This window comes from Phyllopteryx taeniolatus, chromosome 1, assembly GCF_024500385.1.
Source record: "Phyllopteryx taeniolatus isolate TA_2022b chromosome 1, UOR_Ptae_1.2, whole genome shotgun sequence".
Classification (NCBI taxonomy): Eukaryota; Metazoa; Chordata; class Actinopteri; order Syngnathiformes; family Syngnathidae; genus Phyllopteryx; species Phyllopteryx taeniolatus.
The window spans coordinates 23,995,854-24,013,048 of NC_084502.1; the positions used below are offsets into that span (position 1 = coordinate 23,995,854).

Consider the following 17,195-nt stretch of genomic DNA (forward strand, 5'->3'; position numbering starts at 1 on the left):
TTGCCAGCCAATCGCAGGGCACATACAAACAAACAACCATTCACACTCACAGTCACACCTATGGGCAATTTAGAGTCTCCAATTAATGCATGTTTTTTTGGGATGTGGGAGGAAACCGGAGTGCCTCCACCGTGCTGCCATATATATATATATATATATATATATATATATATATATATATATATATACACAGGCAAAACACTACATTAGCTATAGAATGATGCTTACCCTTTAGCAAAGACTGTGAGAGAGACTCGTTAAATAAGAAAGTAGCATTGTACAACAATGCTGATTTGGTTGTACTCACATGCAAAAACATTTGTAATACATTGAGTGTGAAACAAAACAAACAAAAAGATAATTATAATTTTCTACAGTTCCAGAAAAGGTACCCATTCTGACCACCTCCAATGCCCAGAAAGATTCCATCCAGCTTGTATGGGGTCCACCACTGGTGGCAAACGGCATTCTGACAGGCTACCTCCTACAGTACCACCTCAGTATGTGTAAACAGGCACACACACACACGCACACACACACACACACACACACACACACACACACACACACGATTACTTAAGGCTGGCCTACACGTACTGCAGCAGCCCAATGTGTGGCACATTGAGTTTACATGTTGTGTGAGGCATTGTGTACATTGTTTGATGTGCAGAAAGGTTGCTTAAGAGATAGAGGATATATACACACATACAGTACATAAGGTTTGATTTACATGAAAACATTTTTTAAATCAACCACCTCAGTTTGGTTATATCAGATGATGTCCTTTTCAAATCTTAATACTTTTTTTCAACAGCAATGTGATACATTAGACGAATTTGTTTTGCTGGTCACGTCACATGTTGGCATTGCCACTTGTTGCTTGTAGCAGACAGACCAATTTGGCTTGTTTATTTTGAATGGTCAAGTGAAAAGAGCTTTTAAGTATAGTAGACTGACAAAACATTGGGTTTTATCTCATCATAAGGATTGTGAGACATTTTAATATGTATTTCTGAGCCGCTTCTCCTCACTAGGGTCGCGGGCGTGCTGGAGCCTATCCCAGCTGTCATCGGGCAGGAGGCGGGGTACACCCTGAACTGGTTGCCAGCCAATCGCAGAGCACATACAAACAAACAACCATTCGCACTCACAGTCATGCTTACGGGCAATTTAGAGTCTCCAATTCATGCATGTTTTTGGGATGTGGGAGGAAACCGGAGTACCCGGAGAAAACCCACGCAGGCACGGGGAGAACATGCAAACTCCACACAGGCGGGGCCGGGGATTGAACCCAGGTCCTCAGAACTGTGAGGCTGACGGTCTAACCAGTCGGCCACCGCATTTTAATATGTATACATTGATTTCTCAAGTGAGTCAATGGTCTGAGTTTACTATAAAATATAGTAATTGGATTCAAAGAGTGCCGGCACGGTGGGCATCTGGTTAGCACATCTGCCTCACACTTCTGGGGACCGGGTTTCAAATCCCGGCCCCGCCTGTGTTGAGTTTGCATGTTCTCCCCGTGCCTGCGTGAGTTTTCTCCTGGCACTCCGGTTTCCTCCCGCATCCCAAAAACATGCATGGCAGGTTGATTGTGGACTCTAAATTGCCCGTAGGTGTGAATGTGAGTGCGAATGCTTGTTTGTTTCTATGTGCCCTGCGAATGGCTGGCGACCAGTTCAGGGTGTACCCCACCTCCCGCCCGAAGATGGCTGGGATAGCCTCCAGCAGCCCGCGACCTTAGTGAGGATACGCTGTTAAGAAAATGGATGGATAGATGGAATCAAAGAAAGCCTGTCCTCTACTCAGTGTGAGTTAATATTAAACGCTAGATGGCAGTGTTTAGTTCTGAAGTAGGCCCTACCAACACCCAAAAGACTGATGACTTCCTAAGTCTTCTAGCGGCTCACATCCACTGAGACTGCAGATTATTTTCCCAAAACAATCATTCATGTCTCGGCTGCTTTTGCCCTGATGCCCACACCCATTCACAAGCTTTTCCCAGATGCATAAGAAATGTTGGTGAGGGGCTTTGCTTTTTACACTGTCATTAGCTCAATTATGTAATGATATGATAACACCAGATCCCTTTGTATCTCTGCCACATTAAAAAAAAACAGCTGTGTATTGAATGTGCGGATAAAGTGCTGCAAAGTCATCCACTCTGTGTCTCTAAATTAGTTGATGACTAACCTGATGGCGTTCATCAGCCCTTGAAAGCTTCTAAAAATGGTGCTTTGGCTCAGCATCAGTCGTCACGTGCATTTCAATACTGGCATCGAGGTTACTTTCCACACTCGGCACACACGCGCTGCACTTTGATCTATAATGCATGTTGGATGATATGTTCGACTGCTCATGATTGCCCCTATATTCCCACTTCCTTGCACCACCTACACTTTATGCAAATGTTTTCTTCTTTCTTCTCCCATTGCTAGCTTTCTTCAGGTTTTGCTACTTTGTTTATCCACTTTTTGTGATGTCATCTCTCTCCCTGTTTTGCTTCCTACCCTCTTCATCAAATGCCACTTGTTAAAACTCTACCCTCTCTTCTTTTGAGTTCTATATTCCGCCCTCATCTCCCTCTTGACATTTTAATGTATTCCTGCTCAGCTCACGTCATGACATGTATGTGCGACATTTGTTTTCCGCATGAGTGGGTGTGACACCTATTCATCCCCCACCCACCCCCCACCACCCAACAGCCGCTGACCCCTATTTAAGTGTCCAGACGTCGCCAGGACACAGCTAAGAAAGCTAGAGGCACGAGAACTGACGTAACATCTCTCCTGCAGTTAATGAGACCACAAAGGAGGTGCTTGATTCCCGGGAAATGAACATCACAGGGCCCGACACCACCCACTGGCAGCTGGAGGGCTTAGAAGAGGGCAGCCTCTACCTCTTTCACCTCAGTGCCTGCACTCGAGCAGGGTGTGGACCTCCACTGGCACGAGAAAGCAGCACTGTCATTCCAGCCCGTGAGTACATGAAAAAGACTAATCTATCATGGCAGATTGGATGATGGGCTATATACACCTGCACGCTCCATCAGTATCCAATACATAAGTTGTATCAACAATTTTGCCTTTACAAAAATAACCATAGTACTCTGAGAACATTCAACCTTGTTTGATCCATGTTTGAAATTAAGCAGGGTCAGACCTGCTTAGTACTTGGATGGGAGACCACCTGGGAATATCAGGTGCCGTAAGTGTACCGAGCCTCTGGAAGGGCAAGCCGGACCAAATCAGTGCCGGTTCCAAGCCCAGCGAAATAGGGAGGGATGGAGTCGGGAGTGGCATCCCACCATTAAACCTGCTCCAAAACTTCATTCAGAATGGGCCTCCAAATAGGGAAAAAGCTGGGAAGAAGATTTGCGCTCTGAGGCAGTACAGTGGTACTTTGAAATTTGACCGCAATCCATTCTGTGACAATGGTTGAACCTCAATTTGGTCGACTTGGGAAAAAAAAAACAGACAGACATTGTTCTCAATAACATCATGCATTCGTCTGTCCATCCATCCATCCATCCATCCTGGTCTGGTTGCCAGTCAATCACAGGGCACATACTGTATAATGACCAACAAGCATATTCTCCGGGTCATTTAGAGTCTTCAATTACCCTAAGTACCAAGTTTTTAGGATATAGGAGAAAGTAGTACCTGGAGTAAACACACACAAGTATAGAGAGAATATGCAAATGCCTCACAGAGATTTTCCAATAGAGATGCAAATAACATTGTCATGAATACATTTCATATTGAAGTTAACCAGACATTAATACATCAGAAACAAACACTCTCTGAAACACTCTTAACTTTCATGACGAATGAGGAGCAGAAACAAACAAACAGCACACATCTAATTTGTTTTATCTGAAAAACAGTACATCTGAAACACAGAGGTATTATAGAGAATTAGCACAATTAAAGGAATGGATCCACATTTTATTGAATGAAATTAAATTCCATAGAAAGATCTTTGACTTATTTTGAAATAGCTATAATAACATACAATAATAACAGACAACTCTATCACTGTCCATGCAATACATTTCTATCGAAGGCAGTTACAGTTAAGCATCTGTAATGTGCATTCTAGTTTGATTTAATTGAGAATAATGACAATTATTTCTCTTGCCATTGGGAAACTCCTCCAATTGTGCGATTGACTGGCAAGAAGTCCTGGATGTACTCCACCTCCTGCCCAAAATCGGCTGGCATACGTTCCAGCTCACCCGCAACCCTAATGAGGACAAAAAAATGGATGGCTGGAACTCCTCCAAAGAGGCACATGTAATGAATGCATTATTGCAACTTGAGTGTTCATCAGGATGTTGCATACAAAGTACTGAAGATCAGACAGTGAGATGAGGTATGCTAATAAGGAAGAGAACAATACTTCTAACGTAACACATCTGTACGATTGTTAAATGTGAGAAATGATAAACTATTTCATATACTGATACTCCCTCCCTTAACAGCATCGTTGATACATGTTTCGCATTTATTGGTATTCTGTGGAAAACGATCACATTATGCTGTATTTTTAAATATAAATATATAATAAAATACAGGTATTTTTGGTAGCAAAAAAAACAAGCTGCCCAACTTTTCTCCACTCTTGTGCCAATTGAATAATAATAGCTGCATGAGTGGTGGTAATTTGTGGTGCAAATTGTGTCTAATTACAGAATCATTTAAACTCCCAATCATTTGTTTACTCTCCTCTGAAAATCAGCTTTAAGCGGGGGAAGTATAATCAAAAAAACAGCACAATAATGCTTTTGATATTTATTGTAATATGGTTTTACAAAAGTGTTTTGTATCGTTGTTTTCATCAGTCTGAGCACTAATTAATTATGTATAGCTGAACAGTAAAGAGCAGCAGTTTTTGTTTTGTTTTGAGCTAAAAACTTTCCTGCCAAGTTTTTGTTCCTCTCAACACTTCTTGCAAATTTTAACTAGGACTGTTAAATGTAACCAACATTTACTCATAGACATACGTATAGTTGTCTGTGATTAATTGTAGCTAATCACAAATTTGTCAAATGGAAAATGCTATTTTTTTAGCAACATCAAAATTGATATTGTATTTTCTATGTGGAGTATTTTTTATTATTATTTTTTTACGCAAGGTGAACAAACAATAAAATAGAATCAACTAATTTTCAGCATAAAACACAGCTACCAAAAAAAGTGAAAAAAAAACTACCTTATAGAACTAAATAATCCCTTTTTTTATTCGTATAGCCATTAAAGGTTTATAATGGTGTAGCTAGAAAGCAATTAGTTTGTGGCACTTAATGACAACACACTCAGACACAAAAACAAATGCACGCTAGCTAATTGTTTTATAGTACCATGAGTCAATTGCACATGCTCCACTGGTCAACTCTTCTTTCAAATCAAACCTCCGATGAATCCAGTGAACCCCAATCCTGTTGTTCCTGAGCAGACCCACCCACTGCCAGAGTTGAATGAATGTCTAAATCAACATATTGCTTGACACGTCTGACAGAATTTAAAAAAGACTGTTGTTGTATCATGTAATTGAACCCAGCCTGCTTCAACCAGAACATGTTATCCAAATCAATTCTATCCAGGCTGCACTGTAATTTCAGCGCAGTTAGTCCACAAGCAACACAGAAGCCATTTGGAGTTTTAGAAAACAAGCCCTCGAAGCATCAGTTGGAAAATGTGGCCGTGAAGGGAGACATTTGTCCTCTATTTAATGAAAGTTACTCATACCTTTGTGGCGTTTAGGTTTCCTTTGAGGGGCTCAGCATTTTCTCCTGGCTGTATAAGATTCATTGTTTGTAAATGCAGCTTGGTGTAGTGCTCAAAATGGTTCTGTTTGGTGTGATCCTCCAGGCATGTTTCTCACTATATCATTTATGGCTGCCAACAAAGGTAAAGGAAAGGTGGCGTAAAGGTTAGTAGATTGGAGATTCCGAAAAAAGGGCCCTCCATCTGTTCATTGTGGTTGCTGTCATGTCTCACAAATCTCAGATTTTCTCAGACTTTGTTAAATGTATTATTTAGATTTTTCCATGATCCTTGTTTGCCTTTGTTTTTGAAAATACTTTTTTTTAGACTCCTGTACTCCCGCCTTGCCTCCCCTGCTTCTCTGCACTTGGGTCCACCACCTTTTGCCACCAACTCCACCACACAAACCTGCAACCGTGACACTCCCATATTAAGACGAGTTTAGAATGTTTTCAAGATCCCAAATTCTGTTGTCACGTCAACCAATGGCCAAAAATTTTTGTTCACCTGTTTTCAATTAAAAATGGTGAGGAGCAAATGACAGTAAAATTTTGGAATTTGGACATGTGAACACAAGTGGACACAAAAACTGAAGACTATTGTAAATCATTAGCCTAATAGCATATTTGCCAAAGTCAATTTTTAACATTTTTGGAATCAAGAAAAAAACACAACTAATTCAACAAACCAGATAGGTCCACTTGCCTCGATTCAACCTATGCGGACTGACATGACCTGCATGACTGAGAATCTACACAGATGTACAGAATTTTAGATTTTTTTGTGGTATTTTAAGTTAAAAATGACCTGGGCAATTATGCTATTAGGCTAACAAAACGATTCCATTCTGCTACCGAGGTGAACTCTTGCATCCAGTAAAGTATCCGGCACAGAAAGATGCCACCTGAATTTTTCCTACCAAGTCTAAAATTTTCTACTCGCATCAAATATTCATCATGAGCTGTTCAGGTGTCGGGTTTGGTGGATTACCATTTGGCATCTTCTTTTCCATCATAGTGTGGCGCCTCTAAATGGGAAATACATCCCAAAGCTTGTATTAAAATGCAACCAAGCTCATGTTTGTGTTTTGTTTCGAAGTACATTCAATATGTTTGAAGATAAGTGCTAAAAACAAGTGCAAAGACTGAGAACAATATCGTACTGAATTGTTGAGATATTGCTTAAAACTCTTTTTCACCTCCCAAATGTTCCTAATTTTGTGGGCAGGGCTAAAAACTAGCCTTGTGAAGTCACGTGGCTTGGGTCTATACCCCACTATATAAAAACCAAGCGCCCTTATTACATGCAGTGGCCATTCGGTGGAATTTCACTGCCTTGTTCATAAATAACTTCACCCAGTTCTACCAGTATAGCGTGCAATTGGCCATGAAACTATGCCCACAGTTTGAAAAAACATCTTCCCTGAAGTGTGATATGTTTTGTGTTATTTGGGCAACGTGTCTTGCCGTCTGGCAACTTATGCACGTTGTGTTGCGAGGCAGCGGTAAAAAGGACACGTTCCCGCCACTCCGCAGCTCATTGCCAGAGAGGTTAGAGAAGCCGCTGGAGGTCCAGCACAACAGCGTTAGTGCCGTTAGCTTCACAGACTACTTCCCTCCTGCTTTGTTCGTGAATTTCAAAGGAGGGAAACTTGTCCTCGCGGCGCGGTTTATGGTCATTATGCCGACTCAGAGGCTGCTTCTCTGCAAAGCGTGTGATATCTCGGTCGCTGGGAAGGAAGGTGGTATGAGTATTTGATTGACAGGAGAGGCGGGATTTTCAGAGCTCTCAGCGGCACGCCCACAGCGTCTGAAAGCTGAAAGAATGTCTAAATTATTGACCATTTTGAAGCCTGATTTCACATACTTTGCAATTTTTTTATTCATTCCTTCATTGTTAACAAGCGTCTTCGCTGTGATGTGTCAAATTCCCAAGACTTTTTATTCTGCTGTTTGGTTGCATTTTAAGATATTACCCCCCAAAAAATATGTTTATAATAATAATCACCCAAAAGATATTACCAAATCGCATAGAAAAAAAAAAGAATTAAGGGAGTGAAGTCTAAATTAGGGCACTCTTGTATGTATACTTACTATAGAGTAGGCTTGTTCAAAGTGTGACACAGTGAGCCTCACCTCAGAAAACAAAATTTTCAACTGTTTAAAAATTGCACGGTACTCATATGTCAAGTGTTTTGCAACTTATCACAGTGGATCTTACACCAAAATTATTTATTACTGCCCCAGAGTGTCGCCTCGATCACATTACGAACCAAAAATGTGAATAACAGGTCTTGTTTTTTTCCTCATGCTGCAACCCTTCCCCTTAAGACAGCTGCTGCACTGAAAAAGTCCTTTGAATACCCTCATTAGTTTGTCCCAGATGACAAAAGTCACTTTTCCCCAAATTACGCTAAATTTTATTGTTATATTATTGCTATTATTTTATAAAAATGTTTCCATTTTAAATAAGTAACTTTTATATAGTACTTTATATATATTTATCAAATATTACTTATATTTTCTTTTGTTTTAAAGGCAAGTACACACACAACCCCATTTTTGTTATTCACATTTATAAGAAGAAATATTATATTAGTAGTATATTTTAAATATTATAAATATTTCAATTGTGATCAGTACGCCCTGAGATAACCCAGTGATTGTCAGAAACATTGAGTTAAATGCATTTTTTTTGGAGTGTGCTAAAAGGAAAAATGACAAAAAAATCCTCCAGTGAAAACCATGGACAATAAAGAGAAATAAAGGAGAAATTAAATTTACAGTACAATGGACCCCTGCTATTCGCGGGGGATAGGGACAGGGTTTGACCATGAATAGCAAAAATCTGCAAATACTTGGCAGCCATTATAATTGCATTGATTTAAAAAAAAAAAGTTTAACCCAAGAAATCTTGAATAAGTGGGGATATACAGTACCTCCGATAAGCATTTTCCAAGACAAAACGGGGTTGGTCCACCCATTTTTGTTGTTGTTGTTATTGAAATTGGAGGAATAAGTGAGTAGTTGAATCCACGGGTGCCTGACCGCGAATACTAAAATATAATAATCGTCGACGGTACTGTACTATTACTGTAATATTAAGCCATGCAAACACTTCCACAGAGTTTAAGTTTGGAAAAAAATGACATCACAAAATTGATTTGGAAAGTAGTCATAATTAGGGTTGGGCATCGTTTGAATCCGAGCGATTCCGGTTCCGATTCCGGTTCCTTAGTTCGATTCCGTTCCAAACGGTTCTCGATTCCGATTCTTCTAAGGGGCTGGGTCAAAAAAGTTTGCATGGTTTAAATAAAGGGTGTCCAAATTATGAACATCCATTTTCTTAGCAGCCCACAGTATAGACTAAAATGATTATTTGACTCGGGGTTCTTTATAACCAGTATCAATATCGAACCTATGAACTAAAAGGCAATGTGTGTGGAACTAAACCATTTGACTTAATATTCATTAATTAATGTTTCAGCTAAAAGTTAAATATAGCCTTGTTAAAATAGTTATTTTAACTCTTTGAAGTATTTTATTTTATTGTTTCACTCACCCAGTTGACTGAGAGTTGACTTCAGCTATACAGCTGCCCCTGTATTTTGTTTCATCTCGTCAAATGGTTTGTATGTCCAAGTTTTAACTTGACTTCTTGTTTTAGGCTTGTAGCCTTTTAATTTGCAGGGTATGCACCAGAACTCAGCATTTTGGCACGAAAAGTAACTTCACACGGCACCGGCGATTGTTTCAGAATTGTTTATTATTTTTTTTGAATGGATGGAACCAAATGCTATAAAACGCTGATTCCTTTCCTTACCTGACGATGACCTACAAGGTTAGTGTTTGTGATACAGTGAGACAATGTTTATGTGAATTTTGTCCCAATTCATTGAAGTTTTAGCGCAATGTTAAGCTTGTTTTTTTTTTTTTGTCATCGCCATTTGAAGACTAAAATAAACGCTAAAAACCATCAGTGCAAAAGTGCAAGCAACTGTTTACTTTGTTAGCTGTCGCAATGTTGGCATAGAGGTATTTTATTGTTTCACTCACCCAATTGACTGAGAGTTGACTTACCTGAAGCTCCGCGCGGTGTAGGCTGAGGCTCGGAGCACGTCAGACGCTACACATCCTGAAAGCCTCCTTTGCACAACATAATCTTATTCCAAGTGTTGCACTGAGGCGACTGGTCATTCATTTGAACAAAGACACACTTTTGTTCCCCGCCGCTGCCGTTGGGCACAAGCATGTCATCGTGCCCATTCTTCTTCACTGGTTTACGCCGCTTCTTTGTTGCTTTTCGCCACTTCTTCGCGGCTGGAGGACTGGGAACCGAAATGTTTAAATTTTAACGGTTCCGGGAGAACCGGAACGTTAGTCCCGGTTCCATTCGGTTCTTGATTCTCGATGCCCAACCCTAGTCATAATGGCATTTAACAGTTTAAAAACTTGATTTGTGTGAGGCCAAGAGTGTTACATGAAAATCAAAAGTAGATGAAAGGTTTCTCTACAAATAAAAGGAACAAGAATAAAACTGACAGAGGGAAAAATTGTCCATTCCCTTCATGGGGTCTCCTGAGATAAGAGAGCAGCAGAGATAAAGTGGGTTGCAAACTAGACAAACAGCATCAAGAGCACATATTGTGACTCAAATCTTAAGTTGTGGGAAAAATAACCACAAGTTTCCCACTGGGATTCAAATATTTGCTCTCTTGCACACATTTGAGCACCCTGCTTGTTATCACCAATCTGTTGGCTGATAGCTTTGAAAGTAGCTAATGCTGATAAAAGGGTTTGTTTAGAAAAATAGTAATCAAGAGCTCTTCAGCTTGACTGCAGTCACAAAGCAGTCATCAGCAGAATCAGAATCAATTTTAGTACAACAAGGAGTTTATCACTAATGCACACTGCGACAGCACACACACAACAATAGTATTTATCTTTAAAGGTCTCGTATTCTGGCTTTTTAGACCTCCATAGACTGACTCTCTAACATGGACTTAATATAAAAGTGTCAATTTCATTTAAAAAAAACACCTTGGTTTTGTCATACGAGTGTCAAGAAAGGCCCCTCTGACAGTTACGTCTGTTTGACCGAGTTTTGTATCTGCTTTGTCCATATTTGGCTAAGACCGCCCCCTTTCCGCTGACTGCTTGCCTCCGTCTAGAAGACCCACTTGTGAGAGCACACGTGTTTATTATGTTTACAGCGCTGCCTCAGGAGAGGAAAAAAAAGGCGGAGATCGTCACTAGATAAGCTCGAGAAATTCAAGTGATCTGATTTCAGGCCTCAGGACAGAAAAACGTCTGGAACTCAGAAATGCGTGGATGATTTTAAATCATATTTCACATGTTTACTGAGACACCATAGAGACAATATTACATTCCAAATACTAGAAAAAGTTAGTTCAGCAAAATATGTCCCCTTTAAGTAGAGACAGTATTGTGTTGAGGCAAAATCTGGGTGGGAAACTGTGACTGCTCTTAACTGTAATACCCATCATTAATGTAATGAGAGTATTGTGATTCAGCAATAGCCTCAATATGTATTGAGCTATCTAACCGACTTATTTTTAAACTATAAGAACTGTAGAGAAACAGTTTTTGCACATTAAGCATACAAAAAAGTGAAACGTTGAAAAACAGCTAAAATAATTTCCATTAAATACTGGATTTCAAGGAATATATGATCATTATTGACATCCAATGTATTCGTCGATCAGATGGCAGCACTTTTTCCCATTCAAAACATGTAGCAACAATATTTTTACTGTTTTCTGTAAGCACTGAAATAATAGTTTACTGGTGTTGAAGTTCAACAGTATAATAGCGTGTATTTTTGTATATGTGTGTGTGTGTGTGTGTGTGCGCACATGCGCATGTACGTCTCCATCTTAAGCCTTTTCTTGCCACATTCGGCATTATAGACACAAAGCAGCCATCAGCAGTAGTAGTAAGGGCTGAAAATCTCGTAACTATAATTAATATTAAAAATCTATATTTCAGGCTGATATATGTATATATCCATCCATCCATCCAAAGGTCAGGTGACGTGTGCAACATAGTCAAGGTCAGAGGACTTCGAAATTAGATGACAAAACCCCAATGCTGCTAAAGTGGCTTGTGGGACCCTGAGTCTAGTGTGTGAGTGTGTGTGAGTGTGTGTGCGTGCGTGTGCGTGTGTTTTAGTGTGTGTGCATCTACATGTTTGCGGGTCATCAGAGTTCAGAGTTCAGGTGGGCAGAGGACAGAAGAGGTAGAGGGGGCAGAGCGGGCAGAGAGTTCAGCTTCCTGACAGCCTGATAAATAAAACGGTCTTTGAGTCGGCTAGTCGTGGCCTGCGAACTCCGCAGTCTCCTGCCTGATGGCAGCAGACTGAAGAGGCTGTGTGACGGATGGGTGGCATCCCCCGCTATGCGGAGAGCTTTGCGGGTGAGGCGGGTGCTGTAAATGTCCTGCAGGGAGGGAAGAGAGGTTCCAATGACCTTCTCAGTTGCCCTCACTATGCGATGGAGAGTCTTGCGACAGGATGCAGTGCAGGTTCCGTACAACACAGTGATGCAGTTTGAAGAAGAAGAATCACCTTTATTGTCATGAACATGCATGGATGCACACGAAATGTGTTCTCTGTATTTTACCCATCACAGTTGGTCAAGATGCTCTCTATGGTCCCTCTGTAGAACGAGCACATGATGAGGGTCGTGGCTCTGGCTCTTCTCAGCTTGCTCAGGAAGTAGAGACGCTGGTGAGCTTTCTTGGCCAGTGATGAGGTGTTGCTGGTCCAGGAGAGGTCCTCGGTGATGTGCACTCCCAGGAACTTGGTGCTGCGCAACCTCTCCACCGCAGCACGGTTGATGTTCAGGGGAGCATGCTTGGAGTGCGCTCTCCTGACGTCCACAGCAATCTCTCGTCTTCAAACTTGATGAAGAGGTTGCAGCTGTATGTCGGTGTGGAGTCATGGGTCAGCAGGGTGAAGCGGTATATATATATTAGGCTTTACACGATCAGGATTTCTGGGGCCGATCAGCAAGTTTAAAAAAAAAACGATAACCGATCACCGATCCGATCACAAGATGGAGCAATGTGTCTATTTACATGACTTGTTCATTTATTGTATATACTTGTGTACTGTATACTGTATGCATCCATCCATCCATTTTATGTACAGCTTATCCTTACAAGGGTTGCGGGCGTGTTGGAGCCCGTCCGTCCTCGCTCAAATTATTCTCTAGCATTTTAGACAAAAGTTAAAACATCAATGACCTCTAGGGGGCATTCAAGGATAGAAATTTACTTTATTACTTGAATAAAATACTGTTAATGACATGCTTACTCTAACTTTCTCACTGTCCCAGCTATATGGATGGGTGTTGTCCAGAGTTCAAGCCCGTTTGACTTTTTATTTATTTTATTCCCCCCCCCCACGCAGTGTTGCTTGAACGCGGCATGCTCCTTGTGTACATTCTTCAGGTGCTCGATCAAATTTGTGTTGAAGCATTTACATGACGTTCCCCACGACGTACTTCAGTTGTGCGCAAACTGCAAATAACTTACGTGTTGTTTGTCTGACACACTGCAAAATAGTCCCACACCGACGACGTGTTTTTTCACCGACAAGATTGAAAAAACTTTGTTGGCCATCAGATAGTTACAGTACTGCGCAACAAGACACGTGACATGGCTAAAAATAAACTAGCTTTTGGATTCATACGCCACGAAAACGTAGAGTTAAATGTCTTGTGCGGAGCCGATGACGTCATTGATCGGATCGGCGAATTATGACATGAAAGCCGATCAGCCGATCAGTGTATAATGCTAATTATCGGCCGATACCGATAACACCGATCAGATTGGCGTAAAGTGTAATACATATCCTTCCATCTACCCATTTGCTTAACCGCTTATCCTCACTATGGTAGCGGGCATACTGGAGCCTCTCTCTCTCTCTCTCTCTCTCTCTCTCTCTCTCTCTCTCTCTCTCTCTCTCTCTCTCTCTCTCTCTCTCTATATATATATATATACACACACACACACATACACAGACACACACAATACTGTATATAAGTATAGGGGGAGCCCTGGAGCAAAAAGAAAAATCTTAAGTGGTTTTCTTTCTAATATCTTCAAGAATTTCATGAGAATGTTGCTCATTTAAATCATCGTTTTTTTGTATTTAGTGTGATAAACAATAAGTAGACATTTGTATATTGCACATGTGCAAACTTTAAAGCTGTCTTTTTCTGGAAAATATTGTAATATTTATCTCTTTTTTTATATTTGTTGATTGCAGCTATGGCCTCTGTCGATCGTGGTATGTATGAGCGCTTGTAGCCTCTGGAGCTTACTGACAACAGAAGTAGTGCGAGATGTATTCTACACCTGAGTATTAGAATTTTTGTGTAGGCCTTTTCCATTTAGAGTTGACATTCAGGTTTACTTGTAAGTTCATAGTGTCTTTCTTCCATTTGCTTACCCAGTAGTAGTTTATTATACAGTAGAAGCTTTAAGGTCGAACACAGTCTGTTCCCAGAGCGCTCAGGTCTTGAGCGGCATCATGGATGATGGCAGTTCAATGACTGATATTCTGTAGGATTTTAGAGGTGACTTTTTTTCCAGAACATTTGGTAAATTGGAGAGTAGTACAGCCTCAGGGGTGTTTTGATCTCAGAGGTTCTACTGTAGTAGTTTCTGCTTGCTTCTAGTCCTGCTTGCTAGTTTGGTTCTAATTTTCTAACTTGCACAGAAGCGTGACTCTAACATCTGAGACTTTTTCTGTCATTTCAGGCCACAACTGCTCTCTTTCCTTTCCTCACTCAATCCCAGGCAGTGCTACTCATCCTCCTTCTTTAGGTATATACAGAATGTACTCTAGCTCATGCTCTCTGTGATGACATATTCATGTAACCAAACTTTCAGTGGACAATGAGATCCCAGGCATGGAGTTGCTTTGCTCAGCTTGGGTCTCTTAAGGTCTGTTTAAGACAGTGGTAGATGTCACTCACATCTGCAGCAACCCTTCATGAGCCAAAATCCAGCTCTGCTTAATGATATTTGGGGGACTGTGGTTGCCTTTTGTGTCATCTCGAAGGGGTTCTGCTGGAAGCTGCACTGTTCTCAAACTGCAAGGGGGATCCTATTTGCTTTTGCTAATCCTCTTTGCCTCCTTTCATTCTCTTTTCTGTACCTGGTGGTGTTTTCCTCTCCCTCCCTCTGTATTTTCCCCTCCTCCATGTTTCTTCCATCTTTATCAGTTCCAGTCCTGTTGAACATAAGCTCTTACGTGAGCGACACCTATGCCAAAATCAGCTGGACTGCCGGGGAGGAGAAGCAGGACTCGCAGCTTTATGTGGCTTATATGAACAACCGTAAGCTTCTTTCGACAACTCCACACTGACAGATGTTTTAGGTGACATAAATACAAATGTATATGAAATAAAAACTTCAAGATTACGTTTAAATTAGATTATAAACTACAATTGAACCTCTTCAGATCGAATACGGTCCTTTTCGGAATGCTGCCTCATTCATTTCAGTGTCGGCATCATGCATTTGTAGGAAGGTCCCCCCCTCCCCCCAATGAGTTATTGTGCACCCTCAAATGGCTTACTGTGCCCCCCCCTGCCTCCGACCCCTGCAGCGCAGGCTTTTCATGCAAACTATGTGTAAATCCATTTTTAAGCCACTAGCAGTGAGATAAAGAATCCAAACAACTTAAAAATAAGAAAAACTGTCATTTGCATATGGTCACATCACAGTACTGTAGACACACATCTAATGGCCATGCCACGTGTTAAGTGAGCTGAATGCTTTCAAACTTATCTTGACATTTGGATTATGGAGTACGGAATATGCGAGAATTCATTACCCACTCTGATAAACGTGTTTTCAGACAACAGGTGCACAATGTTCAGTAACATCAAATGCCTAGCCGTTCAGCTGGCGTTTGACAGATGTAACCAGAAAATGCACAGGCGAGTGGAAGGACACTGTCGCATGTAGAAAAATGCCCACACTTGCCGCCTCAACTCCTCTAAAGCTAAACTGTGTGTTTAATTTGTCCAATGCCTGCTGTGGTGTGCAGGCACGTGCGTTCATTGAGTGACACAATGTGCCCCCCACGCTGACCTAATGCCTCGCTCCCAGATCTGCTCTGATGCCGACATTGGTTCATTTGTTATTTATTAGATTAGGAAATAAAAACAAGTCCCAAAGGAAATAGAAATGATGTGTTCAAGGGACAAACTTTCACTTTCATTAAACTGATTTTACATTTCAACATTAACAGTGACAGAAGTGTAAAAAGAAGTTAACCACTCTTACTAGTAAAATGTAAAAGCAGGAACAGTCATAAATAATGTACGTATGATGGGGAAACGAAACAACAAAACCCTTTTTTATGATGACAACAAGCTAAGGTCACAGGCACACAGTTGGCTGAACTGAGCGTTAAGTTTTCGAGGTTCTGCTCTAGCAGCATCTCTTTATTTCCTGACAAAATGTTTGTTTAAGACTTGCTGCTTGTGCACTTGTTGTGCTTGGCTTGTGTTTAGGTGATGGTAACTGGCGCGTATCCGAGGCGGTAAACACATCTCAAAGCTTCCACATAATTGGCGGGCTCAAACCGGGGATGGTGTACACGGTGCGCCTCATGGCCAAGACTTTGCTTGATAACGCTAGCATTTTCGAAGATGTTATCAAGACGCAAATCAGAGGTAAGCAGCGGCAAACTTGTTGTGTATCGTCAGTAGCGTTTAGTGCCTGAAGTTGTTGTCTGCCATTCAGAGCCGGTCCAAGGCATAAGCGAATTAAGCACCCGATAAGATCCCTGTGACCACTAGGGGTGGCCAAGAGCAATTAAGAGTCCATCCATTTTCTGAGCCGCTTCTCCTCACTAGGGTGAGAGGAAAACCGGAGTGCCCGGAGAAAACCCACGCAGGCACGGGGAGAACATGCAAACTCCACACAGGTGCGGCTGGGGATTGAACCCGGGTCCTCAGAACTGTGAGGCTGTCGCTCTAACCCGTCGCCCACTGTGCCGCCCAATTAAGAGCCAATAATTGTATTTTATTAATTTTATTTTATTTTTTACAGTAGAGTAGGACGAAAAGAGTAACAAAATTAAATGTTTGGATTAAGGTGGTTTGATGTTTTTTACAAAAGCTTTTACTAATTTTTATAAAGTTTTAGGTCCTAATTATTCAACTTTGTTTTTTTTTAATTCAATTCAGTTCAATTACATCATTATCTAAATATTTGATTTACATTTATTTAATATTTTCTTTTAGTGTGATTTAAGGTCGTTTTATATACAGTACAGTATGTAATAGATTTTATGATCTTCAACTTTATTCTTGTTTTTTGAAACCAAAAATGATAAACCAGATGAGACTTTTAAACCAAATGCAGCATACTGCCTTTATGTTTA

The 17,195-nt window shown here is 40.9% G+C and overlaps 1 protein-coding gene across 17 annotated transcripts in view; it reads left to right on the forward strand.

The window, feature by feature from the left end:
* LOC133482296 (neural cell adhesion molecule L1-like protein) overlaps positions 1 to 17,195 on the forward strand; it is a 55,006-nt gene that overhangs the window by 26,088 nt on the left and 11,723 nt on the right. For 8 of the 17 annotated variants that reach the window (XM_061782304.1, XM_061782295.1, XM_061782312.1 and 5 more), the window contains exons 22-27: positions 378 to 500; positions 2,796 to 2,978; positions 14,061 to 14,081; positions 14,555 to 14,620; positions 15,022 to 15,135; positions 16,321 to 16,482. In XM_061782304.1, coding sequence (XP_061638288.1) covers positions 378 to 500; positions 2,796 to 2,978; positions 14,061 to 14,081; positions 14,555 to 14,620; positions 15,022 to 15,135; positions 16,321 to 16,482 — 669 coding nt within the window. Of the gene's footprint in view, positions 1 to 377; positions 501 to 2,795; positions 2,979 to 4,179; positions 4,375 to 5,873; positions 5,935 to 6,095; positions 13,769 to 14,060; positions 14,082 to 14,554; positions 14,621 to 15,021; positions 15,136 to 16,320; positions 16,483 to 16,552; positions 16,737 to 17,195 lie in introns of those variants that run through there. The other 9 variants (XM_061782387.1, XM_061782398.1, XR_009789763.1 and 6 more) reach the window with 8 other exon arrangements.